The following is a 27440-nucleotide window of genomic DNA, read 5'->3' as shown; positions in this document are numbered from 1 at the left end:
CCAAAATGATCACCATGGTAGTTATGACTCACCATCTCCTCTTGATTCGTGAAATGTCCTGTCTTCCTACTCCTCAGAATACACACCTTTCTGGGTCTCAGGAACTGCAGGGCCCCGCTGCCTGCCCCACCCCGCCTCCGTCTTCCCAGATCCACACCCGAGCTCCCTGTGTTGCTGTTGGCACGAAAGGCACGCTGGACCACTGCCTTCCAACGTGCTGTCCAGGACCGTGTACTGTGCGCTGTTCTCCTTGGAGATCCTGACTGCTCAGCTTGGGAACGGGGCTGTAAACAAAGTGGGAATTTCCCATAGGAATTCTTGGCAGTTTTAATAAACTCAGTTCATCTGCCTTGGACATCACTGTACCTTTCTGCTGGCACCTGGATAACTACACTCCCAGCAGGCTGTACCAGTTTCCTGTTTAGGGGACTGGAAGGGACTGGATGCCGCTCACCTCTTTCACAGGAGACAGCGGTCCAGCTCCCAGAAGGGACATGTTTCAGAAACCACCTCAGTGAACCTTCAGAGGAGAGAAGAGAAGGAAGGAAGAAAAACACAGTGGGGGCGGGAGTGAGGGAACCAGCCCGAAGTAGGAAGCCAGCCTGAGCACGCAGTAGCCAGAGTGTCCCCAGGGCAAGATGCTCAGAAGGTCCATTCCCAGGGGTGGTTGGAGTCGGTGGACCCCCCGGCTCCTCACCTCTCCTCGAATTTTCTGTCTCAGCCTCATAGTCTTGTTGGGCCAGGTGGGGCTGCTGCAGGGACACCCCCAGTGCCTGGATTACCGGCCCCCCTTCCAGCCCCTCCAGCATCTTGAGTTCTGCTCTGACTATGCGTCCTTTGGCTGCTGTGACCAGCGTAAGGACCACCGCATCGCTGCCCGATACTGGGACATCATGGAATACTTCGACCTAAAGGGCCATGAGCTGTGCGGCGGGTACATTAAAGACATCCTTTGCCAGGTAGGCCTGAGCAGGAGCCCTGCGGGAAGGTGAGGGAGCCAGCTTTGGAGGCTGCCTTCCAGCCCCAGCTGATAGAATGTTGGGTGGCTGGTTGAGGGTCTTGGGGGGAAGGCTCTTTGGGCGCCCAGCCCTTGAGAGAGACTCACCTGTGGCTGCCTTCATCTGGGGCTTAGGGCTCTGGACGGGCACACTGAGGTGGAGTTTGGTTTCCCAAAGCTCTCCCTCCGGGGTCCTGCAGGCCCTGGTGTATTATTCGCGGAGCTCAGGACAGCTGCGGCCTGGGACCTCCCTGCAGGGCACTGAGAGCTGCGAGCTCCCGTGGGTGCTCACGGAGTGTGTGGACAGAGTGGTGGCATCCGTTGGGATACAGTCCTCGGCTGGGTCATTTGCACCAGGGGCTCTCTGGTGTGATGAGGGGGGCTTTCCCCAGCTTTCCAAACCTGGCCTGGGAGAGCTTCAAGCTGCTCAGTGGCAATTTCTCAGAGGTTCTGCTTCTCCCGGCTCTCTAGTGGCCAAAACCCACATCCCTGGCAGACATCACTTCTGTAGGGCTCAGCCTGAACCCATGTCAGATGCTGGCTGCGGACACTGACTTTGTGGGAAGAGGGGTTCAGGGGTGCTGGGGAGAGTCTAGTTGGAGGGCAGATGAAAGAAACTGTCGTGAGGAGGAGCACTCTACTGATGGGTTGGGGGTGAGATAGCAAATCCAGGCAGATTGGAACCCCTCCTCCCCAGCCCCCGGGCATGTCAGTGCAATTACTTGGCTCTCCCACTGTGATCCCAGAGCCAGCTGGCCACCTCACCTCCCTGTGAAGTGAATGGAACAGAAGCCAGCCACCCGGGAGGCATCGCCCTGGGCTGTCCTCTCTCACCTCAGGCTCCGCCCTTCAGCTGTTTCCTGGAGAATTAACTCTGGGATAACCATCTGGGCAGAAGCCCGGCTCTTATGAGCAACACTGAGACTCCGTTTCTGGATGAAGTCCCCAGATAAAAATGTCTCCTCCCTCCCCCTTCCTTATTGCATGAGGTTTCAGAAAGCCAAATTCAGCAGCTCTCCTGTTTCAGGGATTTGAGGAATAAGAATAACCTACACATGTCCATAAAGGAAAAGACTATGAAAAAGAATATACATATGCATAACTGAATCACTTTGCTATAGAGTAGAAATTAATGCAACATTGTAAATCAACTATGCTTCAACAAAATTAAAAACGGAATACCCTGGTGGCTCAGTGGTAAAGAATCTGCCTGCTAATGCAGGAGACATGGGTCCAGTCCCTGATCTGGGAAGATCCCACATGCCGCAGAGCAATCCCTGCACCACATCTACTGAGCCTGTGCTCTAGAGCCGGAGGGTGGAAACTACTGAGCCCACGCACGCTAGAGCCTGTGCTCTGCAAGAAGAGAAGCCACAGCCATGAGAAGCCTGCACACCACGACTAGAGTGGCCCTGCTCTCAGCAACTAGAGAAAAGCCCGTGCAGCAAGGAAGACTCCAGCACTGCCAAAAATAAATAAGAATTTAAAAAATTAAAAACAATGACCTACATGCATCTATTAATATTTATTAAATTTCACAACTTAAATTTCTTCTCCCTCTTTCTTCCCCAAATATGTAGTATGTTCCCAGCAATGATTCTCCAGGCAGCTACTAGGACCCCCATTTTACGCATTAGGTGGTTGTTTTTTTTTTTAATAATATTTATGTATTTAGTTGAGGCATGTGGGATCTAGTTCCATGACCAGGGATCAAACCCAGGCTCCTTACACTGGGAACGAGGAGTCTCAGCCACTGGACCACCAGGGAAGTCCCAGAATTAGGAGTTTTGGTAGCTCAGCTGGTAAAGAATCCACCTGCAATGCAGGAGACCCCAGTTTGATCCCTGGGTTTTGAAGATCCCCTGGAGAAGGGAACAGCTACCCACTCCAGTATTCTGGCCTGGAGATACTCCATGGACTATTGTCCATGGGCTTGCGGAGCTGGACGTGACTGAGTGACTTTCACTTTCACTATCCAAGGTCAAAGAGTGCCGTGGCACAAATTCACAGGCTCAGGCTCCAAGTCTCGTGCCCTTTTGATCATACCATGCCAAAGTTGAGTCACAACAGCCCTGGCCGATCCACTTACTGGTTCCCTGACCTAGGGCAAGCATAAGCTCCAGCAGGACAGCGCCATTGGGCATCTCACTCACTGTCAACAGCCCCAGTACAGAGGACAGTGCCTGGCACCTAGGAGAGATTGTTCCTGGGCCTTTGTTTTCTAAGACAGAAATGATAGTTCCTGAGCTGATTGAGTAGAGGCAACTGTGCAGATTCTTAATGATGCCTAAGAGTGTGCCATGCAGGTGGTTACTTGTCCACAGCCTCCTCTGTTCCTGGGTATTTCATCCTTATTTTTGTCTTCCATCTCTCTTCTTTCCATTCCCCAGGAGTGGACAGGTCAGTCAGGTGGGACTCAGAGCAGTTCATCTATCTGGCTTCTTGTCAGCGGCTCTGACAAGTCTCATAAATGGAAACAGCTCTGGGAGAGATGCTGTGAATCCCTGGGCTCTTTCTTCTGCTCTTCCCGATAAGAGTCTGCTGCAAATCTGCAATCAGGGTTGAAATAAGAAAAAATGGGGAACTCAACACATCTGAGAAATGCTGTTGATCCCTCTCGTAGGTGAGAGGACAGACATGAATGAGACAGCCCTGGGCCGGCAGTTGCCAGGGAGGTGTCCGTGATCAGAAGCAGCTTCCAGAGTGGACCCTGCCCTACTCCACGGCCCCAACCACTCCCTTTAAATTGGCCTTTCTGGGCTTCCCTGGTGGTCCAGTGGTTAAGAATCTGCCTGCCAATGCAGGGGACATGAGTTCAGTCCCCGGTCCAGGAAGATTCCATGTGCAGCAGGGCAACTAAGCCCATGTGCCACAGCTACTGAGCCCACGCACCTTAGAGCCCGTGACGAGAGAGAGAAACCACTGCAGTGAGAAGTCCATGAACCACCACTAGAGAGTAGCCCCTACTCACTGCAACTAGAGAAAAGCCCACGCAGCAACGAACACCCAGCGCAGCCAAAAATTAACCAAACCAAACAAACAAAAACGGGCCTTTCTTACTTTCTTGATCGCAGTTGCCTCTGCCTTTCATTGAAGAGAAGAAATCACTACATACCTGATCTCTGGGCATGATACATTGCACGTTCATTTTGATAATTTTATTTTTAAATTATAAAATGTTTTGAATAGAACTTCCCTGGCAGTGGTTAGGACTTTGTGCTTCCACTGCAGGGGGTACAGGTTCCATCTCTGGTTGGGGAACTAGGGTCCCACACACTGCACATCTGTACAATGTGGCAAAAGAAAAAAAATTAACATACAGAAAAATTAAATAATCAACATGACAGATTCTGGTGGCTCAGATGGTAAAGAATCTGCCTGCAGTATGTAAAATGCGAGAGACCCGGGTTCGATCCCAGCATCGGGAAGATCCCCTGGAGAAGGGAATGGCAACCCACTCCAGTGTTCTTGCCTGAGAATTCCATGGACAGAGGAGCCTAGTCAGACACAACTGAGCAACTCACACAGATCCAGTACTGAGATTCAGCAAATGTAAACCTTCTGGCACACTGCTTCAGATGTGCATAAAGAAATTAAATCTTACAGCACTTATAATAAAAAAAAAAAAGGGAAAGATGAGACATTTGGTACTACATCTTCTTATTTAAAAAAAATTGATCATTTACCAAAACTCTATGTGTCAAGAGCGAGGTTATAATTACAGTAAATCTGAGAGAGTTTTTTTCCCCTTTCTACTTTCCAGGAGCATTAACTGGGTAGAAAATGTGGGTCCCAAAGAAGAGCTTTCTTTTCAGTAGTTGGTAATAACAGAAGCTCCAGAATCCTGGTTCTTCCCCAGGCCTGTTTTCCCTCTTTTTGCTCAAAACATAAAGTTGATTAGAACATCCACACAGGTATGACTTTAGAAAATTAAAAGAAGTATATTGCATCAAGAGGGAAATATTTCTGTAATAAAACCAAAGTGAAGTCAAGGTTTAAAAACTCTTAAAAAAAAAAAAAAAAAGTCAAATCCTTGAAAAGAGAAAAGTTGGTTCCAGCCCTACCACGGCCAGTCTGCCTGGGGTCTAAGGTCACTCTTCTTTTCCAGGAGTGCTCCCCTTACGCAGCCCACCTCTACGACGCTGAGAACCCACGCACGCCCCTCCGGAACCTTCCTGGCCTCTGCTCTGACTACTGTTCTGCATTCCACTCGAACTGCCACTCCGCCATCGCCCTGCTGACCAATGACCGCCGCTTCCAGGAATCCCCTGGAAAGGATGGCACACGCTTCTGCCACCTCCTCAACCTTCCCGACAAGGACTACTGCTTCCCCAACATCCTGAGGAGCGACCATCTCAACCGCAACCTGGGGACTGTGGCCGAGGACCGTCGGGGCTGCCTGCAGCTCTGCTTGGCCGAGGTGGCCAACCGGCTGAGGAACCCGGTCGCCATGGTCCACGCTGGGGACGGCACCCACCGCTTCTTCGTGGCCGAGCAGGTGGGGGTGGTGTGGGTCTATCTGCCTGATGGGAGCCGCCTGGAACAACCCTTCTTGGACCTCAAGAGCCTGGTGCTGACCACTCCCTGGATTGGGGACGAGAGAGGCTTCTTGGGGTTGGCTTTTCATCCCCGATTCCGTCGTAACCGCAAGTTCTACATTTATTATTCATGCCTGGGCAAGAAGAGGGTAGAGAAGATTCGGATTAGTGAGATGAAAGTTTCTCGGGCTGATGCCAACAAAGCCGATCCCAAATCAGAGAGGTGAGGCATATACATGAGAGTCTGCAACTGTGTGCTGTGTTCCAAAATATTGCCAGTTGGTCCTCTGAGATGAAATAGAGGAACTTTCCTGGTTTAGATCTACTAGCTTAAAATGGGGAGAAGGCAATGCCTGGAAAATCCCATGGACGGAGCCTGGGGGGCTGCAGTCCATGGGGTCGCTAAGAGTCGGACATGACTGAGTGACTTCACTTTCACTTTTCACTTTCTTGCATGGGAGAAGAAAATGGCAACCCACTCCAGTGTTGCCTGGAGAATCCCAAGGATGGGGGAGCCTGGTGGGCTGCCATCTATGGGGTCGCACAGAGTCGGACACGACTGAAGCGACTTAGCAGCAGCAGCAGCAGCTGCAGCAGCTTATAATGAGGACAAAAGTCATTGCTGATTAGTTGGTTAACCCAAGTTAGAATCTTCAGTGGATGGTCTTCATGACTATAACCACCCATCTTTACAGTTACCTAGAACCATGCTTGCTTGATTTTATAGAGGATAAGCAAAGGCCAGAGGCGATAAGGGTTTGAGAAATGATTTTAGATAATATCCACATTAAAAATAACAGTAGCCTCTGATTATTGTGTGACCATTAGGTCTCAGGCCTTTTATCTTGAACATGGGAATTCCCATCCTCTCCGGAAAGCTTGACACAAGGTAATTAAGCCTGGTCAGATGAAGGGCCCAGCTCCAACTAACCCCAAGCTCATGCTCTTTTGCTCCACCATTCCACCCTTTTTTCCTACTCCATTCTGCCTTATCTCGCTTTTCCCATACAGACAGGTTTAGAGATTGAAAAGAGCATAAAGAAGTGATAGACTAACCCCTGCTAGATTGTCCAAAGGATGGGACTGGTGGTTCTTGTAGAGAAGAGAGTAAGGCTGAGCACCAGAAAAGGGTGATGGTTACCACGCTGTGTCTACAGCACATGAAGTCAGGATATGAAAAAAAAAAGATCCATGACGGAGTCATACTAGGAAGTGAGGGGTGTCCCAGAGCTGCCGAGCTACCTGTTTTGTGGTCCTTGACTGGCTTGAGCCAGTCATTTCTGGATGTCTCAAGAGGATGCTGTATCAGCTTTCATCAAAGTGTGGTTTCTTTTTCCTTCCAGGGTCATTTTGGAGATAGAAGAACCAGCCTCAAATCATAATGGTGGACAACTTCTTTTTGGCCTAGATGGCTATATGTACATATTCACTGGGGATGGAGGACAGGCTGGGGATCCCTTCGGCAAATTTGGAAATGCTCAGAACAAGTAAGCTGGATGCAGGCTTGCCCTGGTGTAATGTTTTTGCTGAGATGGAATCTGCAGAGGGTCAAACCCAACTCATTTACTGCAAGATGTAGTCTCCTCTGTTGACACAATGGGAAGAACATTTGGTTTTCTTATTTTTTTTCCTTAATATTTACTTGGAATATTTATTTATTTGGCAACCTCGGGCCTTATGTGGGATTGTTCACTGCAACTCTCAGTCTCTCTAGTTGTGGCCTGTGCTCTTAGTTGCCTTGTGAAATGTGGGATCTTAGTTCCCTGATCAGGGATCAAACCTATGCCCCCTGCATTGGAAGGTGGATTCTTAACCATTGGACCAGCAGAGAAATTCTGTCCTATACTTTTCAGGCATAACGTATTTTTATAATTAATATTATGGATGTTCAACATGACTCTCAGAGGGCCATATAAAGATGAATTCAAGATTTTTAATATATATGAGCAGGACATTATTTACTATGCCATGATCTGACCATCTAGTTCAATTCAGCTCAACAATATTATTGACTACTGTGTTCCAGGCACTGTGTCTCACGTGAAGATACATGAGTAGTTAGTTAATGAGGCTAACAGAAGCAACAGCAATGTATATTTGTTGCTTACTGTGTGTCCAATGCTATTCTAAATACCTTATGTTTATTTGAGCACATAATTCTGACAGCCACAAGGGCAAAAATTTTAATCTCTTTTCTTGGTTCAAGTATTCCCAGCCCCTAGAATAGTGCCTAGCAATGGTGTCATGCCATAAATACATTTGGAATGAATGGATCCTATGAAGTATAGGTGTTATGATAGCCATTTTACAGACAAGATAATAAAGGCAGAGAGGAGTGAAGTAGTCTATCCAAGGTCATAGAGAGTATAGGGCAGAACCAGAATTCAAACTCAGACAATCCAGCGAGGCTGTGCCATCTAGAGGAAGGTCATGTGATCCTTCTGCCCTTTGTACCCAGCAAGCCTGTGGCTCTCGTTATCCCTAGTAATAAAAATATCAGGGTTGGTAATAATAAAGAGTTTGCATTTGTTTAATGCTGACTGTATGTCAGAAACTGCATGGCATGCTATATGCACACTAACTCATTTAACCCTTACATCACAGCCACACTGCAAAGTGGTGTTACTCTCCCCTGCTTTCAGTTCAGTTCAGTCGCTCAGTCGTGTCCGACTCTTTGTGACCCCATGAATCGCAGCACGCCAGGCCTCCCTGTCCATCACCAACTCCCAGAGTTCACTCAGACTCATGTCCATCGAGTCAGTGATGCCATCCAGCCATCTCATCCTCTGTCGTCCCCTTCTTCTCCTGCCCCCAATCCCTCTCAGCATCAGAGTCTTTTCCAATGAGTCAACTCTTTGCATGAGGTGGCCAAAGGACTGGAGTTTCAGCTTTAGCATCATTCTTTCCAAAGAAATCTCAGGGCTGATCTCCTTCAGAATGGACTGGTTGGATCTCCTTGCAGTCCAAGGGACTCTCAAGAGTCTTCTCCAACAACACAGTTCAAAAGCATCAATTCTTCGGCGCTCAGCCTTCTTCACAGTCCAACTCTCACATCCATACGTGACCACTGGAAAAACCATAGCCTTGACTAAATGGACCTTTGTTGGCAAAGTAATGTCTCTGCTTTTGAATATGTTATCTAGGTTGGTCATAACTTTCCTTAGGCTCAGAGACCACAGTCATCAAAAGCCTTTGTTCTTTCTACTGCCCACATTGTTACATGAAGAAGAATAGAACCAGTTCCTTTAAAGAATTCAAAATATTAAACCAAACCTGAGAGAAACCACCCCATTATAAAAATAGAAAAATTGAAGCTGCAACTTGCTCAGTGTCACAGGGACCGGGGCTGCATCAAACTTTTGCCTAATAGTTCTCTTTGAGTCAAAAATTGGAAAGTCTTAACTATATATATACACACACATACATATATGTGTGTGTGTATGTGTGTGTGTATTATCTCCCCATGTGATTCTTGGTTGTCAGTTGAGATCCACTCTCAGTAGACTATCTTGGGCCATCTCCTCCAGTTCTGAGATGTTTTATTTTATTTAGAATACGTAACCTGAGATCCACTCTCTTAAAAAGTTTAAGTGTGCAGTACAGTATAGTACAGTATTGTTAATTGTGGGGAAAATATAGAGTGGGTCTGTGGTACTTACTGGAGAAGGCAATGGCACCCCACTCCAGTACTCTTGCCTGGAAAATCCCATGGGTAGAGGAGCCTGGTGGGCTGCAGTCCATGGGGTCACTGGGAGTCGGACACGACTGAGCGACTTCACTTTCACTTTTCGCTTTCATGCACTGGAGAAGGAAATGGCAACCCACTCCAGTGTTCTTGCCTGGAGAATCCCAAGGACGGGAGAGCCTGGTGGGCTGCTGTCTCTGGGGTCACACAGAGTCGGACACAACTGAAGCGACTTAGCAGCAGCAGCAGCAGCAGCAGCAGCAGCAGCAGCATCATGTGACCTAGCAATCTCACATCTTCATATTTCTCCTGTTCCTGTTTCTGGCCTTCTTCCTTTCAGAAGTTCCCTGCTGGGGAAAGTGTTAAGGATCGATGTGAATGGGGCCGGCTCAGGTGGCAAGCGGTACCGAGTGCCCATGGACAATCCATTTGTTTCTGAGCCGGGGGCCCATCCCGCCATCTACGCCTACGGGATCAGAAACATGTGGCGCTGTGCCGTGGACCGAGGGGACCCTGTCACGCATCAGGGCCGAGGTCGGATGTTCTGTGGGGACGTGGGAGAGAACCGGTTTGAAGAAGTTGACATCATTGTTAAAGGTGGAAACTATGGCTGGAGGGCAAAGGAGGGGTTTGAATGTTACGACAAAAAGCTCTGTCAAAATGCCTCTTTGGGTAAGTGAGAAGCCCTCTTATTTCTTGAGTGAGTGGAATGAATTGCGAGTGGAGGTGGGAGAATAAAACCTGGAGTGTCTTGTCTGCAGGTCCTTACAGCGCCCTTGTTTGTGTCCTGTGGAATCGTGCTTCTCAGTGGTTCTCTAGCCACTGGCACCTGAAAGTCGGGGCATTTCTCGCCAACTAATGAACTGAATCCTGGGTGGATTGGGGGCGTGGTGGGATTGACCTAGGAATCTATATTCCAAATAAGTTACTCACATGATTTTCAGGCATACAATTTTGAACCATCCTCAAAGGAAAATAAGTGGCTATATGTTTTTATTTATTTGGAACTGCCACTGAAATGATATCCCGTATACAGTCCCTAAACATCAGTCATCAAGGTGTGCTTTAGAAACTCCATCTGGCTTAAAATTCTAATTTTTCTGACTTTATCACCATTGCTTGGTCTTTTCGTCCTTCTGTTGCTGAACTCAGGTTCGGTTGCTTGTTACTTCGGAATCCAATACTGAGAGACAAGTGTTGAGTGCAAGGAAAGATAGCTTTACTGAGGAAGCTGGCAGTCCTGGGGAGAAGGTGGACTAGTGTCCCAAAGAACCAATTTCCCCTTGCTAATCAGGGAAAGAATTTTAAATGGGAGTTTCAGGGGCATATACGTGGAGGGAGAGAGCTACATAGGACAGGACAGCCATCTCTGACACTTTTCTTGAAATTGGTCATGCAGGGTAGTCTGATCAGAGTTATCTTGATTGTTTTAAGTATAGTTAATCTTTAGTTCCAGGGTTGCTTTGTTTCCATTTCCTTGAGGCCAGTTCTTGGAACTGTGGGAGATGGAGCAGTTTATGGTATGGCTACAGTCTGGCCATCATGTAGTTAACTTCTTCCATCTGGTGGGAGTTTCATTATAATACTGAAAGGATTATATGCTCAAAGGATATGGCTCAGTATATATCTATAGACTTTGAGGAGGAACTAAAGGTCTTTGATTTAGTTTAATGACTAAATTACTATTATTTTGTTCTGTTTGACTATTTTCCTTGCTTCTGTATTTTTTCATTCCTCTGATTAAATTTATTCTTTGGCTAAAGTTTTTCTATAGACAAGAGGCAGGTGGAGGACAGGGGATGGTCTGTCCTGAGAAGGTCTCAAAGCAGTCATCCGGTCCTTACAATATTCCAAATCCTAAACCTTAGTATCTGCCATATTGACCTGGGGGAAGAATTTAAGGGTGTTGATTTCCACGTCACTGCCCCACAGATGAGGGAACTTTAGGCTTCCTCTATGCTTTCTGAGGCCAATCAAATGGGAAGCTCACGAATATCATGGCTGGTCTGTTGAGAAGATAAACATGATTTACTTGGCTTTCTGTCCTCCCAAAGACCAAGAGATGAAACATTCTCCACTCAGTAAGGCAATTGGTTTTAAAAACTGCCTTCTTCCTCCTTGAAGCTCCCAGGTTTAGCTATGACACTCTTTTTCCTTGTTCCTGGACAGACGATATTCTGCCGATCTATGCTTATGGCCATGCAGTGGGCAAGTCAGTCACTGGAGGCTACATCTACCGTGGATGTGAATCCCCAAATCTCAATGGTCTCTACATCTTTGGGGACTTCATGAGTGGGTAAGGAAGGATTGATGTCCCCTCTCTCTTTTTCAACATTTTAATTGGAGTATAAATTGCATATCACAAAATTCAATGTCTTAACAGTGTGGCTGTATAGTTTTAAAAGTGTATACACTTGTATTAAGACTAATCGTATCAAGATGAAGAACATTTCTATCGCTGTAGAAGGTTCCTTCTTGCCTATTACCTGTCAGTACACCATCCCTTTCTCCCCACCGCCCCCACATTAGCCAGAGATAACCACTCTCATCATAGATGCTTTTTTCACTGAGTAATGTCTGTGAAATTTGTCAATGCTTTTGCATGTATCAGGAGTTTGTCTCTTCTATTGCTTTGTAATATTCAATTGCATGAATATGCCAGAGTTTATTCATTTATTTTCCTGTTGATGGATGTTTTGGCTGTCCCCACTTTGGGGGGATTGTGAATAAAACTGCTGCAAAGCTTTGTAGTTTTCAGTGTAAAAGGTCTTGGACATCTAAGTATTTCGTAGTGTTTGATGCTATGTTGAATGTTGCTATATATGTGTGTGTGTATATATATATAAAACAAGTATATATTCAGCATATATATAACATATATATTAATTCATAATGTAACTAATTTCTTATTAGTTCTAGTGACTTTTTTGTTTATTCTACTGGATTTTCTATGTAGAAGATAATTTCACTATGAATATGGATACCTTTATTTTTTTTCCTGAATTGGGAGCCTTTTATTATTCTTTTATTGATTTGTTGCTTCATTTTAACTTTTAGTACAATGTTGGATAGAAGTGGGGGAAAGCATTTGATTTTTTACCAATCAGATTGATGCTGTCAGCTGGGGTTGTGTATGCCCTTTTTCAGGTTGGGGACATTTCCTTCAATTCCTAGTCTGCTGAGAGTTTGTATTAGGTACGATTTTGCATTTTGTCATATGTATCTTCGCATCTAGTGAGAGAATCATGAGGCTTTTTCATTTTTAGTTTGTTAATATGGAGAATTGCACTGATGGATATATATATATTTTTAATCACTGAAGCAATCTTGCATTCCTGGGATAAAAATATCACTTGATCATGTTGTATTTGATTAATATATTGTTTTTGTTTTAATATATTGTTGAATCCAACTTGCTAATGTGTTTGGAATGTTTGTATCTGTGTTCATGAAGAAACAAGTGAGCTATAGTTTTCCTTTCTTATAATACCTTTGTCAAATTTTGGCCTCAGGTTAACGTGAGCTTTATAAAATGAGTTAAAGTGTATTTCCTTTTCTTTAATTATCTGGACTAATTTGTGTAAAATGTGTTTCTTCCTTCCAAGTGAAGCCATCTAGATCTGATGTTTAATGGTAGATGACCATTTTAATGGTAGTTGGGCCCTGTTCTTTGATCCATTCTGGCAATCTCTGTCTTTTAATTGGTACATTTAGACCATTGACATTCAAAGATATTATTGCTATGGTTGAAATGATATCTACCATACTCACTACTCCTCTATTTTTTGATATTGTTTTTTGTTCCTGTTTTTTCTTCTACTCTTTTTCTGCCTTTTGCAGATTCAATTGAATATTTTATTTGATTCCATTTTCTCTCCTTTGTTAGCATATTGATCATACTACTTTTTGAAATCTTGTTTAAGGAGTTGCTTAGAGTTTGCCATATACATTTACAACTAAGCTAAGTTCACTTTCAAACAACATTACAAAACTTCCTGGGTAGTCTGTGTTTTACAATAAAAAAATAATCTACTTCTTCCCTTTTGTCTCTAATTGTTATCATTCATTTCACTTATATGTAAGCATATATAATAATTATAACAGTGATATATAATAATTATTAACATTTTATAATTTAATAATACTATTATTTTACTGTATACATAAGCATACATAATTAAATACATTGTTGCTGTTGTATATTGTTGTAATTGTTGTTAGTATATTGAACTAACTTCTATCTGTTAGACCAGTGAAGAATAAAAAGTTTTGATTTTTACCTTCACCTATTCCTTCTTTGGAGAAGGCACTGGCGACCCACTCCAGTACTCTTGCCTGGAAAATCCCATGGATGGAGGAGCCTGGTTGGCTGCAGTCCATGGGGTCACACAGAGTCGGACACGACTGAGCGACTTCACTTTCACTTTTCACTTTCATGCACTGGAGAAGGAAATGGCAACCCACTCCAGTGTTCTTGCCTGGAGAATCCAAGGGACGAGGGAGCCTAGTAGGCTGCTGTCTCTGGGGTCACACAGAGTCGGACACGACTGAAGTGACTTAGCAGCATTCCTTCTTTGATACTCTTCCTTTCTTTATATAGATTTGAGTTTCTGACCGATATTATTTTTCTTCTCTCAAAAGAACTTCATTTAACATTTCTTGCAAGGTAGATGCACTGGTAACAAATTCCCTGAATTTTTGTTTGTCTGAGAAAGTCTTTATTTGTCCTTCATTTCTGAAATATAATTTCACCAGGTACAGGTTGGTGACTTTTTTCTCTAAACACTTTAAATATTTCACTCTGCATTCTTCTTGTTTGCATGGTTTCTGAAGAGAAGTTTGATGTAACTTTTATCTTTGTTCCTCTATACTGAAAGTGCCACCCCTCCAGCTTCTTTTCAGATTTTCTTTTTCTTTATGCCTGATTTTCCATAGTTTGAATAAGATCTGCCTATAAGTAATTTTTAAAGAATGTATCCTGCTTTGTATTCCCTGAGCTTCCCAGATTTGTGGTTTAATATCTAACAGTAATTCTGGGAAATTCTGAATAATTATTGTTTCCAATATTTCTTCTGCTCTTCTCTGTTTCTTTTCCTTTTGATATTCCTGTTATGCTTATGTTACAACTTTATGTTGTAAAAGAAAAGTTGTTTCACTTTTCTTGGATATTTTGTTCTTTTTTTTTTTTTTGGTCAGTCTTTTTTCTCTTTGCTTTCCAGTTTGGAGGTTTCTATTGAGATATTCTCAAACTCAGATTCTTTCTTCAGCCATGTCCAGTCTACTAATAAGCCTGTCAAAGTGTTTTTTATTTAAATTGTGATGTTTTTGATCACTAGCATTTCTTTTTGGTTCTTCCTTAGAGTTTCTTTATCTCTGCTTACATTGTTCTTGCATGCTGTCTGCTTTATCCTTAGAGCCCTTAGCGTATGAATCATAGTTGTTTTAAATTCTGAATCTAATAATTCCATCATCCCATGCCACATCCAAATCTGGTTGTGAGGTTTGTTCTGTCTCTTCAAACTACCTTTTTTTGCCTTGTAATTTTTTTCCTGATTGCTAGGTATGATGCACTGGGTAAAAGAAACTGCTGTAAATTGGTCTTTAGCAAAGTGGTGGTGATGTGTAGGGGAGAGGAAGTGTTCTAGTCTTATGATTAGGTCTGAGTTTTTTAGTGAGCCTGTGCCTCTGGACTGGAGAAGGCAATGGCAACCCACTCCAGTACTCTTGCCTGGAAAATCCCATGGATGGAGGAGCCTGGTAGGCTGCCGTTTCTGGGGTCGCACAGAGTTGGACACGACTGAAGTGACTTAGCAGCAGCAGCAGCAGCAGCAGCAGCAGCCTCTGGACTGTGAACTTCATCAGGGTTTCTCAGTAGCCCTCCTGCCTCCATACACATTTAGGTGGGACAGGACAGCTAGAGTTGGCTAGAGTTAGGTACTTCCTTACCCCAGGTCTGTGAGGTTCTGATAAAATCCTGGCAGGTTAGTCTCCCTGAGACTGTTAAGAGAAACAGAAAGCACTGGTGTATTTCAGAATGATTCCTTTCCCCCTTCTCCTGCTGGAAGCACAAGCAGATTTTTCCTGATATTTATTTTGGGAAACTGGTCAAGCTCCTGGAGATAAAACTCACAAAAGTGTAGGGACCCTGGATGGCTGGGCATCCCTGTCTAACTCACGCTTTGTCCATATGGAACTTCTAGCAATTTGTCAATTACATGTTAGGTTTTCCAACCCCAGAACTGATACCTGTGAAGGTTTGTGCTTCTGATTTTCTGTAAGTTGTGATTCTCTGTATCTGCCTGCTTGTCTCTCTAATTTTGGGGGCAATGGTTTTCCCAGTGACCTCGCTTCTCTTATGAATCTAAGAAGTTGTTGATTTTTCAGTCTTTTGCTTATTATAGGATGGTTTGCCGACTTCCAAACTTGTTACATGCTGGACTGGAAACCAGAAGTCCTCTGAAGTGTTCCTTGTGGAGACTTTTAAATACAAATTCAGTTTCTTTAATAGATACAGGCTTGTTGTTTAGATGCTAAGTCGTGTCTGACTCTTTCTGACCATGAAGTGTAGCCTGCCAGGCTCCTCTGTCTATGGGATTTCCCAGGCAAGGATATTGCAGTGCGTTGCCATTTCCATCTCTAGACACAGGCTACTCAGCTTATTTCTTTCTGAGTGAGTCTTTGTAGTCTGCTGTCAAGGAATTTGTCAGATCTTTGGGATTTAATTGTTCTTTATGTTTTCCCCATAACCTCTACCCACCATTTCACCCCCACACATAACAGATATGCAGTGATTTTTAATTGAATTCTATGCACTAGAATTACTGTGGGTTGAGCATCTCTGTTTCTATGAAACTTTTCAGCTGATACCCCTGGTTTCCCAATTTTCTCTCCCTTTTCTTCTAAAAAACCTTCTTTTAGTTCAGATAGATGGACAGTGGAATACGAAGTAACAACTGCTACTCTACAGACATAATAATAATAATAGCTACTTGTTTTGAGTCCTTACTGTATGCTAAGCACATTGGTAATGTATGAATATTTACATATGTTATCTTATTTAACCTTAACACTTCTTGCCTATGGTAAATTCTCTTACTATCCACCATTTTATAGATGAGAAAACTGAGGCTTAGAGATGATGAGCAACGATCCAGCTAATAAAAATTAGTCTTTTGTGGTGGTGCAAGCTTCACAGGATACCAAACTCCTCTTATAATAGCAAGTGAGTGTCCCCATCCAGGGCAAGATGGTGTCAGAAATATCTCTGAAGCAGCTTTTTTGATTCCTAAGGGCGGTTAGTTATTGACCTCCTATGGGAGACTCAGTCCTAGTATTCCAGGATACCCAGATTCTAGGAGGAAAAAAAATATCCTGCCGGGTAGAGATATGGATTCCTAAAATATAAGGTTTTGCTTTTCATCTAGTCGACTTATGGCTTTGCAGGAAGATAGAAAAACCAAGAAATGGAAGAAACAGGACATTTGCCTGGGCAGCACTGAGTCCTGTGCCTTCCCAGGGCTGATCAGCACACACAGCAAGTTTATCATCTCCTTTGGTGAAGATGAAGCAGGTAACAAATGTTAACAGTTTATTGATTTCTGGTTACTGGATCTTAGATAGTCACAGGCATTGTGAACTGAGCATTTATGTTGTTGTTTGGTTGCTAAGTCATGTTCGACTGTTCTGTAACCCCAGGGACTGTAGCTCACCAGTCTCCTCTGTCCATGAGATCTCCCAGGCAAGAATACAGGAGTGGGTCACCATTTCCTTCTCCAGGGGATCTTCCTGACCCAGAGGTCAAACTTGCGTTTCCTCCTTGGCAGGTGGATTCTTTACCAGTGAGCCACCTGGGAAGCCCCAAACATTTATATAATAATTATCATTGCTGTTGTTATTATTACTCTTATTATTTAAATAGAAACTACCACTTCTTCTATTTTCACTATCGCCCACCTTTTATAATGAACTGGATACTGTTCTAGGCACTTCACATTTTAAAATCTTATTTAGTAATCACGACACCTCCATAATGTAATTATTTTGCTTATTTCACCAATGAGGGAAACAGACTGACTATGCCAACTTATCCCTTCTTGGTTGGCTGTACAGCTCACTGTGAAGGTAGACCAAGGTCTGCACTGTAGTCTGTTCAGTCCTTTGACTGTGAAGGACTGTTCTAATCTGTGATTATACAAATGTAGACAGAGCCAACAGTGGGTATTTATCCTGCTGCTGTTGCCTGGGAGAAAGTACCTCTGATGATCAGCCACTAGCTGGGCTGGGCTCTTCCTGATCCTGCCCAGAGTTTGTTAGGAAACTTCTGTGAATGAACAAGGGAGAATTTCTTTCTTGAGAGATCTGGGAAAAGGGTAGACAGCTAGGTAGGAGGCTACACACTAGAGCCATTAGGCGTATGTTAAGGGCATCAGCAGAGCAAGGCATTTGTGCATGTATGAGAGAGAGCGGTGAAGGGAAAGAGGGATTTAGCTTTAATAAATATCCACTCTGTGTTGACCTATATGGGTGGGATGGTGGGGGTGGGAGGAAGATTCAAAAGGGCAGGGATATATATATAAGTATATATATATACTTATAGCTGATTCACAGCTTCCCTGGTGGCTCAGACATTAAAGAATCTACCTGCAATGTGGGAGATTCGAGTTCGATTCCTGGATCGAGAAGCTCTCCTGGAGAAGGAAATGGCAACGTACTCTTGCCTGGAGAATTCCATGGACAGAGGAGCCTGGTGGGCTACAGTCCATGGGGTTGCAAACAGTCAGACATGACTAGGCGACCAACACTTTCACTTTCATAGCTGATTCACATTGCTGTACAGCAGAAGCTAACACAACATTGTAAAGCAATTATATTCCCATTTTGAAAAATACACAATAAAATGGATAACCAACAAGGACCTACTGTTTAGCACAGGGAACCCTGCTCAGTGTGGCAGCCTGGATGGGAGGGAGCTTAGGGGAGAATACATGCATATATATGCATGGCTGAGTCCCTTGCTGTTCACTTAAAACTGTCAATACTATTAATTGGCTCAACACCAATATAAAATAAAAAGTTAAAAACAAAACAAAAGGAAACAAAAAATCCCCATACAAAACAAACAACGAGAAAACAAATATCCTCAAATTGTTAACTCAGAAAATGAAGTTTTAATTTGAGCTTTATGTAAGTTATGTGTCATTTTGAAAGTTAAAGGTTTATTTTGTTTACGTAAGTGGTGACAAGGCCTGTGATCCTTCCGGTGTTTGGCATTGCATCTAGCCATGCTCTGAGGCACGGAAGAGAACACAGTGATCTCTTAGGGGTCTCTTCCAGACACAGGACTCTTTACTCCTACGGCTTGCTGCTAAGTTGCCTCAGTCGTGTCCGACTCTGTGCGACCCCATAGACGGCAGCCCACCAGGCTCCCCCGTCCCTGGGATTCTCCAGGCAAGAACACTGGAGTGGGTTGCCATTTCCTTCTCCAATGCATGAAAGTGAAAAGTGAAAGTGAAGTCGCTCAGTCGTGTCCGACTCTGTGTGACCCCATGGACTGCAGCCAACCAGGCTCCTCCATCCATGGGATTTTCCAGGCAAGAGTACTGGAGTGGGATGCCATTGCCTTCTCCACAGGACTCTCTACAAGTGCTAACCAGAGCCTTGATGGTTTCTTCAGTGTTTGGTTTCTTTCCACTCTGACCCAAGGGTGGCTGTACAAAAGCTTCACTTGAGTGGGACATAAAGAAAGCCAGTCAGCAGCTGCACCCTTCCTCTCAGCTAGCTTATGTTTTTATTATTATTATTATTAATTAAAAAATTTTATTTTTGTCCATGCCATATGGCATATGGGATATTAGTTCTCTGGCCAGGGATCAAACCTGCACCTCCTGCATTGGAAGTGAGGAGTCTTAACCACTGGACTGCCAGGGAAGTCCTCAAATAGCTGGTGAATAGATAGTTTGAGATAAATATTTTATAGAAGCAGATGATATTTTGGAAAATTTAAGCATTCTTAATAGAGAAAAGTCTTTGTGAGTTCCAAATTGGAAATCCAAACATACAAAAAAGGGGAGAAACCACAGGCTCATGTTCAGTGGAAAGTGGATGATGTAAATGAATGTCAGCTACAGGCCATGTCAGCGGTGGGGCCTCTCCCCTGCTGGTGCCCCAAGGAGGCTGGAGCCCTCAGAGCCTGGAGACCCCTGGAGGCAGCCTTCCCGGGGTCCCTGGGCTGCCATGTTCTGTGGCTTGTTCCTTTTCAGGAGGCCACAGAAAAGCCAGGTTTTGGTGGCTTGGTTTGTTTAGCCCGTAGACTTGTTGCAGGAGAAAACAAGGCAGTTTTTGAACACCACTCAGTACATCTGGCAAACAAAAGTGTCCTTGGCTGTTTTGATGGAGTGGACTTGCCAAGGTGTTTCCAAGCCAGACTTTGCCCAAAGGGCAGCCCTAAAACCAGGGTGGCTGTTCCCAAGGCAAGTTATTTCCTTCAGAGTTGCATGCTTTTATGTTTTTGTGCAGTGATTCAGATTTTCTGCGTGTGTCAGAGTCTTTCCCATTACTGACATATTTAGAACCGAGTGTGATAAGCCCCGTTTTAGTTGCACCAGAGCTCTGCCCTCACTGTTGCTACAGTTATTTCCTGACTCTTCCAGCCGACAGCTGGCGCAAATAAACGAGTGAGTAGATGGAGTGAATGGTGGGCGTGGGGCTGTATGGCTGAGTTCTGATGGGTTGGGTTTCTGAATGTCAGTCACAGAAGCACATTCCCAAGAGGGCTGGCTGAGCTCATAATGATTGCAGTAAATTCATATTGCATATGTTTTGCTTTATATAGCCTACAGTTTTTTGGTGTGTTGTTCTTACCCTAAAATATAGTTCTAAAGGGGCTTCCCAGGTGGCTCAGTGGTAAAGAATCAGCCTGGCAATGCAGAAAACATGGGTTCAATTCCTGGGTGGGAAAGATCCCCCTTGGAGGAGGAAATGGCAACTCATTCCACTATTCTTGCTTGGAAAATCCCACAGATGGAGGAGCCTGGCAGACTACAGTTCATGGGGTCACAGAAGAGTCAGACACGACTTAACGACTAAACAACAACAATGCTTTAAAAATGCCAGTTAGACCCTATAGATGAAATTCACATCTAGCATTGTCTTCTTAAAAATACGATGGGAAGTCTATGGCTTGTTTAGAATATATAATTTACAAAAACTGTGGTCATGTGTAGGAATATGCAGTAACACAGGGTTTCCAATTCTTTTAGACCAGAAATTGCATGGTTTGGAGGAACCTGTGCCCAAGGGTGACCTGTGTACATGTTGGTAGACAACTCATTTATCTCATGTCAGCATCACCTCGGATGAGGTGATGGTTTCTAATCAGAGGGGCCAACTGCCTCTAGGGAAAGGTTTGTCCTAACTCCTCAGACCTCCACCCCCCACCACCCCTTACAAGGGGAAAATTATAGGGTCAGTCCACAAAACCAGTCTATTAGGCAGCTGTTACTTTGTGTGCAGGGCTCTGTAAAGAACATTAGCCTCACACTTGGCCTCAAACAAATATTAGTCACTGTTCACCACAAATTCAAGGAAGAAGATTGTTTAAATAGCCCAGAGCCGTTTAAAGCTCTAGGCTTTTCCAGTTTGTACCTTGGTAAGATGTTTCCTTCCATAAATCCAGGGGGCTTGCATGAAGCACACAGTAGCAAGAGTATTAAATCCACGGTGGTAGGACAGAGATTGTGCCAAGCTCAAAAAGCTATCCCAGTGAACAGAGACATAAGGAAGTAAGAGGAACTGCCGATGACTGAACACTTTCTCACTCAATGTCTAATAATCAGGGGAGGTATTCTTATCTCTCTTTTACAAATGAATAAGTAACACGAGGGTTACCCAGGTGGAGAAGTTGCCCAGGACAATACAGATGGTAACGAGTGTTATCGGAATTCAGACTCAGATTTATCTAGCTGAAGTTGGGCTCATCAACTCTTCACTGTCTCTCATAAGAAACTGTGATAAGAGGTAGAATGAGGTACATACTATGAGAAGGGAATAGTGTTTTTTGGAGTTCAAACAGGGGAAAATGGGAAAAAACGGGCAGCCTTGTGAAAGAGATGAAGGGAACAGTGGGTAGAGGTGATTTCTTCGGGGTGTGGTAAGACCAAGTTGAGGGACTGAGGAGTGAGGGGAAGATCATGGGAAACAAGGAATCCAGGACTGCAGAAGGTAGAGCTGGAGGACAGAGTGAAGTGAGGGGCAGGGAGCGGGGACCAATGCACTAAAGAAGGGGTGAGTGAAAGTCACTCAGTTGTGTCCGACTCTTTGCAACCTCGTGGACTATACGGTCCATGGAATTCTGCAGGCCAGAATGCTGAAGTGGGTAGCCTTTCCCTTCTCCAGTGGATCTTCCTGACCCAGGAATCAAACCAGGGTCTGCTGCATTGCAGACAGATTCTTTACCAACTGAGTTATCAGGGAAGCCCTAAAGAAGGGGCAACAAATAGTCCGTTGGACTGCAAGGAGATGAAACCAATCAATCCTAAAGGAAATCAACCGTGAATATTCACTGGAAGGACTGATGCTGAAGCTCCAATACTTTGGCCACGTGATGCAAAGAGCCGACTCATTGGAAAAGACCCTGATGCTGGGAAAGATTGAAGGCAAAAGAAGACAGGGACAGCAGAGGATGAGATGGTTGGATAGCATCATCGACTCAATGGACACAAGTTTGAGCAAACTCTGGGGGATGGTGAAGGACAGGGAGGCCTGCCATGCTGCAGTCTATGGAGTTGCAGAGTCTGACATGACTTAGTGATTGAACAATGCTGGCCAAAATGATTGTTTGGATTTTTCTGTAAGATGTTATGGAAAGCCTGAATGAACTTTGACCAACTCAATAATAAGTGGTCTTCAGCCTGTAGCTCGCCTGTCTCTGGGTTTCACAGAGAATCCTTATCAGTACTGAAGAGCTGGGGAGGGAGATGGAGACTCACTGGGGTGAAGTTTCTGAAAGCAAAGTGGTGATAAATGAGATGAGAAGCCTTTGGTTTATGGAATGTATGGGCTTCCCAGGTGGTGCTAGTAGTAAGGACTTGCCTGCCAATGCAGGAGATGTAAGAGATGCAGGTTTGATCCCTGGGTCGGGAAGATCCACTGGAGGAGGGCATGGTAACCCACTCGAGTATTCTTGCCTGGAGAATCCCATGGACAGAGGAGCCTGGTGGGCTCCAGTCCATAGGGTCACAAAGAGTTGGACATGACTTAAGCAACTTAGCACGCCCAGCAGAAACATGCCTCTACTGGGTGACACTCCAAGGTGGTCTGGGGGCTGAGATGGACTTTCTCCTTGGGGAGCTCACAGTCCTTGAGGCCTCGCCCCAGGTGGGATTCTGGGGACCCCTTCCTGGGGCTCGTGTATTTCAGGGCCACAACCCCCTGGTGATGATTTTCTGTGCGTCTGGCTGTCTGGGCCCAGCCTTGTGTCCTGTCCTGATGGTCTGTTCCTGTTTTCTCAGGGGAGCTCTACTTCTTGGCCACCTCTTACCCCAGTGCCTACGCACCACACGGATCCATTTACAAATTTGTTGACCCATCAAGGTGAGATTTGGGTTCCTTTTCTTCTCAGGTGATTTGGATTAGTCCTTATCTCCATGGCAGATCAGAAACACAGTCCTCACTCCCCAAGAATTACTATCAATAGAAGTGATCAACGAAGCAAATCTTTGCTTTAGATTCAAAGCAGATTGGACTGGTGAAAGTGTAGGACAGTTATGGAGTATTTGGGAAATGATCTCTTTGTGGTTGAAAATGAAGATCTTGAGCCTTTATAGGATGACTAGTTGTAGACCTGTGGCTCCTGTCCTGTTGTTTTTTTGGCCACACTGTGCTGCACACTGGATCTTAGTTTCCTGACCAGGGATTAAATTTGTACAGTGGAAGTGTGGAATCTTAACCACTGGATTGCCAAGGAAGTCCCTTGTTTGTTTGTCTTTTTAAAAATATGCTTCTGGAAACTTCTGTCTGGGATCATCTGACAGTGGTGTACAACTCTGACCACCTGAGTAAATATTCCTGCCCTTCCGTGGCTTGGTCTTTGGAAAATACAGTTGGCCCTCCATATCTGTGGGTCCCATGTCTGTGGATTCAACCAACTGTGGACCAAAAATATTTTGAAAACTTCTGGAAAGTTACAAAAAAGCAAAAGTTGAATTTGCCATGCCTTGGCAACAATTTCTGTAATATTTGCAATTATATTTACAACTATTTGCATAGCATTTGCATTCTTAGGTATCATGAGTAATCTGGAGATGATTTAAAGTATACAGGAGGATGTGTAGGTTCTATGCAAATACTCCATCATTTTATATAGAGGACTCGTGCATCACCAGGTTTTGGCATCTGCACAGTCTTGGACCAGTCCCAGGAGAGTCCCAGAAGCAGCTGTATCTTCAACTGTCAGGATTCTCTGTGTCTCCACCTGATTGTTTCCAGAATTCAGGGACAGCGTTTATTCACTTGGTGAACTCTATGATGTGTAACTCTGCTTCTCTGCCCACCTCTCTCAGGGACTAACCAGCCTTCAACTCATCTGGCAAAAGCCAAACTACCGCTTCCCATTTGTGAGGTTTTGGAGTATGTGTCCATATCTGTCCCTGGGAGAGTGATGCGGGGTATCCACCCTGAGAGCTCTGGGCAGTGAACTGTATTTATTATTATCTCACGATTCTTACCCAAAGCAAGAAAGTCTCCCCACAAATCAGCCTGAAGGTAGACCTGCCAAGGAGGACTTCCCTTGAGGCTTATGTTACCATATCTGGGGTAGTTCAGAGGACATTTGGCAGCTCAGTCCAGCCACTGGTGAGGGCTCAGAAGCCCAGCCTAGCTCAGTTCCTCTTGGCAATAAGGCTCCCTTTAGGTGTTCTCAGAAGTTCCCGGAAGGGGCTTTGTCCTCAAGATTGTGCCTGGGGCCTCTCCTGATGGGGGAAGGGTTTCCAGGGTGAGTTAGGGACTGAGCTGTCTCCACTGCTGCGTCTCCTCCATGCAGATCTCCTGTGATCTGGGGTTGGAGCAAACCCAGGGTCTTTAAAGTGCTTCTGGTGACTGACAGAGACTGTGTGGGGAATTTTCTGCTCTATCAACCTCTTTCACACAACAGGTGTGTGAATCCCTTCTTCTTTCCTCTGAAAGTTTCCTGATTAGGTTAGGGGATAATTTAACTCACTTCTGGCAGCAAGAGAGGTCAGTCATAAGGCAACTGTGAAGGCTGTTCCACCTAGAAGACATTGACATTTATCCAGGCATTTCTGTGTCCCAGGCACCATGCTGTGCATGCAGCCTGATATTCAATGCTGACAGAACCCTAGCGAGACAGGGTGACACCCTCAATCTGCAGGTTAGAGTAACTGAGCCTTACTACCTTCAATTGCTTGCCCGAGGTACAGCTAGTTAGAGGGGCCAGAGGATGGGAACACATCCATCTTTCTGGATCAAAGTCTTTTCAGTGCCGCCCATTCAGTTCAGTTATAATGATGACTTGAATTGTTGAGACTTTTAAAAAAAAAAAAAAATTCTGTAGCAGTGGATCCCGATTCTGCTCTGTTTAATTCTTTAGCCCATCTTTGCACTAAATGCACCCATCCCAGCTGGGTATGAATGCTGAATGCTGGGTATGAATCTTGGCTTTGCCACCAAGTAGCTGGAAATGTTCCTAGTCTGCAAAGCCCCTTTTATTTCAGAAGATGCACTCGGGGACAGCAGTTTAAGAATCAAAATACTAGGAGGCAGAGGGGCTGGCATTACTTAAGGGGCTGCGCAGTGAGTATCTGAAGAGATTTTCCTTAGGGAATCGCCACTGCCATCAGAGCAGAGGCAGAGCGTCATTCTCCTCCTTATCACCATCACTCCCATCCTTACCCACAGAGCGTTTGTATGTGCTGACCACTGCTCCGGGTGTTTTTCAAAATCTCATTTAAAAAACAATTTAGGACTTCCCTGGTGGTCCAGTGGTTAAGACTCCGTGTTTCTACTGCAAGGGGCATGAATTCAATCCCCTGATCCCCTGATCAGCGAAGTTCCATATGCCACACAGTGTGGCCAAAAAATACCCCCAAAACCAAACCAACCTCCCGAAATAACAATAACAACAAGTTATCCATTCATCACTTCTGGTGTGCCAAGCACACAGTTCTTAGTTAATCCTCCCCATCTCCCTGTGAGGATGGTGCTATTGTTTTTTCTACGTTATAGTTGCGAAAGGTGAAACTCAGCAAGGCTTGCCCGTGGTCCCTAGGACTTGAACCCTGCTCTCTGTTGCCATGCCCCCTGCCCCAACCCCCTCCGCACACTGCCCCCCAACGGCCTGCAGTGTCCCTGTGATGTCTGTGTCCTTCCTCCTCTCCACCTGAGCTCACTGAAGATTCCCTGCTTCACCTGTCCCACCCCTGTGGGGAGGGGAAGGCTGGCCTCCGTTCTTACAACTCTGTACCTATTTCCTGGTTCCGTCTTCAGTCTTGTGTCCTCACTTTTTCCATCTGTTTTCAGGAGAGCACCTCCAGGCAAATGCAGGTACAAACCAGTGCCGGTGAAAACCAGGAGTAAGCGGGTCCAGTTCAGGCCGCTCGCCAGTGAGTCCATGTTTGTCTTTAGGCTCAGGCCTTGGCATCGAGGCACTGGCCACAGTGCCCCGTGCAAACAGCTGCCATCCCGGGGTGGCAGGTCCTATTTTCTCACCTACGGCTTATCCTCTGGGTGAGGACTAGGGCCTGTGGCTCATCTGCATGTCTTGGTTGTGCACCAGGGGGCAGCACGTGCTGCCCTTCATTCATTCATTCAGTCCATTCATTCATTCAGTCATTCATGTATTCATTCTTTCATTTAGTACTTTACAGCAGTCCTGTGCTAATCCCGGGGGGTAGATGCACCAGTAACTTGACCTGTGGGAGTTTAGAGCCAAAGAAGAGGGGGGCAGGTAGTACAGGCAAGTGAAGAAATAAAAGAACACTAAGATTCTGGCTAGAAGGATGTCCAGGGGTCTGAGAGGGCCCCGAGAGTGAGGACCTCTTCCTTGGGGTAGGGTGGGGAGTCAGGAAAGACTTTTGGAAAAGAGGTGCTGTCTTAAGGGCACTATTCTACAGGTATGCATTACTGGAGTTATCCCATTACAAAAGTCATCTCTTTAGATCAAGGCCAGGGAATTAAACATATTTCAAAAGAATTTATATTCAAGAACCCTCAAGTGGGCATAGGATTCCTGGGTGGCACTTTCCTTACAGCTGCTTTCCAGGACTAATATTTCTCCTAAATTAATGCTCATTTCCAGAGATGGTCTTGGACTTGCTAAAGGAGCAGTCTGAGAAAGCTGCTAGAAAAATGTCCAGGGCAACTTTAGCTTCCAGTCCAAACCGGGCCTCATCTCAGAAAGACTCCTTCAAGAAGCCAGCTTCTCCCACAAGCAGCCGGAAGACATCTCCAGGGCCTGGTGCAAAGAAGAGAGCCAGGGTGTGGTCCCCAGGCCCCCAGGGGAAGAGGAAAGGGATCCCCAAACGCCCCAGTGGCATAGCCAGGCAGGCCGCACAGCACAGACGAGCCGGCAGAAGTCTCCCTCCGCCTCTTCCGTCAAGGTGGCCGCTCAGGGGACCAGAACCACCTCACCACGTGGAAGCTGCTGCTGCTGAACCTGACTTTAGACGTGCGGGAAGCCGGGGGTGGAGGTGGGAGCCGGCAGAGAGAGCCTGAGTTAGGGTGGCTGGGTCGTCCTCTCCCCACGTCTTGCCAGCTGAATGGATGCTGCTTGTCTGCTGCTGCTGGGAGACCAATCCCCACCTGGCCAGGGCACCTTGATAATCATGTGCACTAGTCTGTAAGCCTGCTTCAAATCCCACTGCATGTTTCCATTTTGCTTTGTAAGTGCCTGTGGCCAACAGTGATACATCAACACGGGCTCAAATGGACATATATCCTTTGAGCTCCTTGATGTTTGTCTGGCGTTAAGAAATCTGACGTGCCTCACCAGTTTGCCTTAAGAACCATGTCTCTCCCATGCTTCCTCCCAGCTCTAAGAGGAGGCCTGTAGTGGCAAGTTCCCAAGGGGAACCCCTTCTAAAGTGGTCATCTCCTTTGCCCTCATTGAAGCTCAGGGTCTGAATAAGGGCAGGTCCTATTCTGTACCTCCGGCGACTACTGTTTTGCCCTGGCAAATAGCATAATAAAGGTGATTCCATTGTGCCTA

The 27440-nt window shown here is 45.3% G+C and overlaps 1 protein-coding gene across 1 annotated transcript; it reads left to right on the top strand.

The window, feature by feature from the left end:
* Positions 1-468: 468 nt before the first annotated feature.
* On the top strand, positions 469-27440 carry HHIPL2 (HHIP like 2). Its single transcript, XM_061382249.1, has 9 exons — positions 469-959; positions 5106-5758; positions 6879-7022; positions 9561-9892; positions 11390-11516; positions 16645-16790; positions 22729-22810; positions 25754-25836; positions 26532-27440. Exons 1-9 carry the CDS (start codon positions 639-641, stop codon positions 26945-26947), a joined length of 2304 nt encoding a protein of 767 aa, XP_061238233.1. The 5' UTR covers positions 469-638; the 3' UTR covers positions 26948-27440.

The sequence above is a fragment of the Bos javanicus genome, chromosome 16 (genome assembly GCF_032452875.1).
Source record: "Bos javanicus breed banteng chromosome 16, ARS-OSU_banteng_1.0, whole genome shotgun sequence".
NCBI classification, from domain to species: Eukaryota; Metazoa; Chordata; class Mammalia; order Artiodactyla; family Bovidae; genus Bos; species Bos javanicus.
The sequence above is the reverse complement of the archived record's forward strand: the minus strand, read 5'-3'. Positions and strand labels throughout refer to the sequence as shown.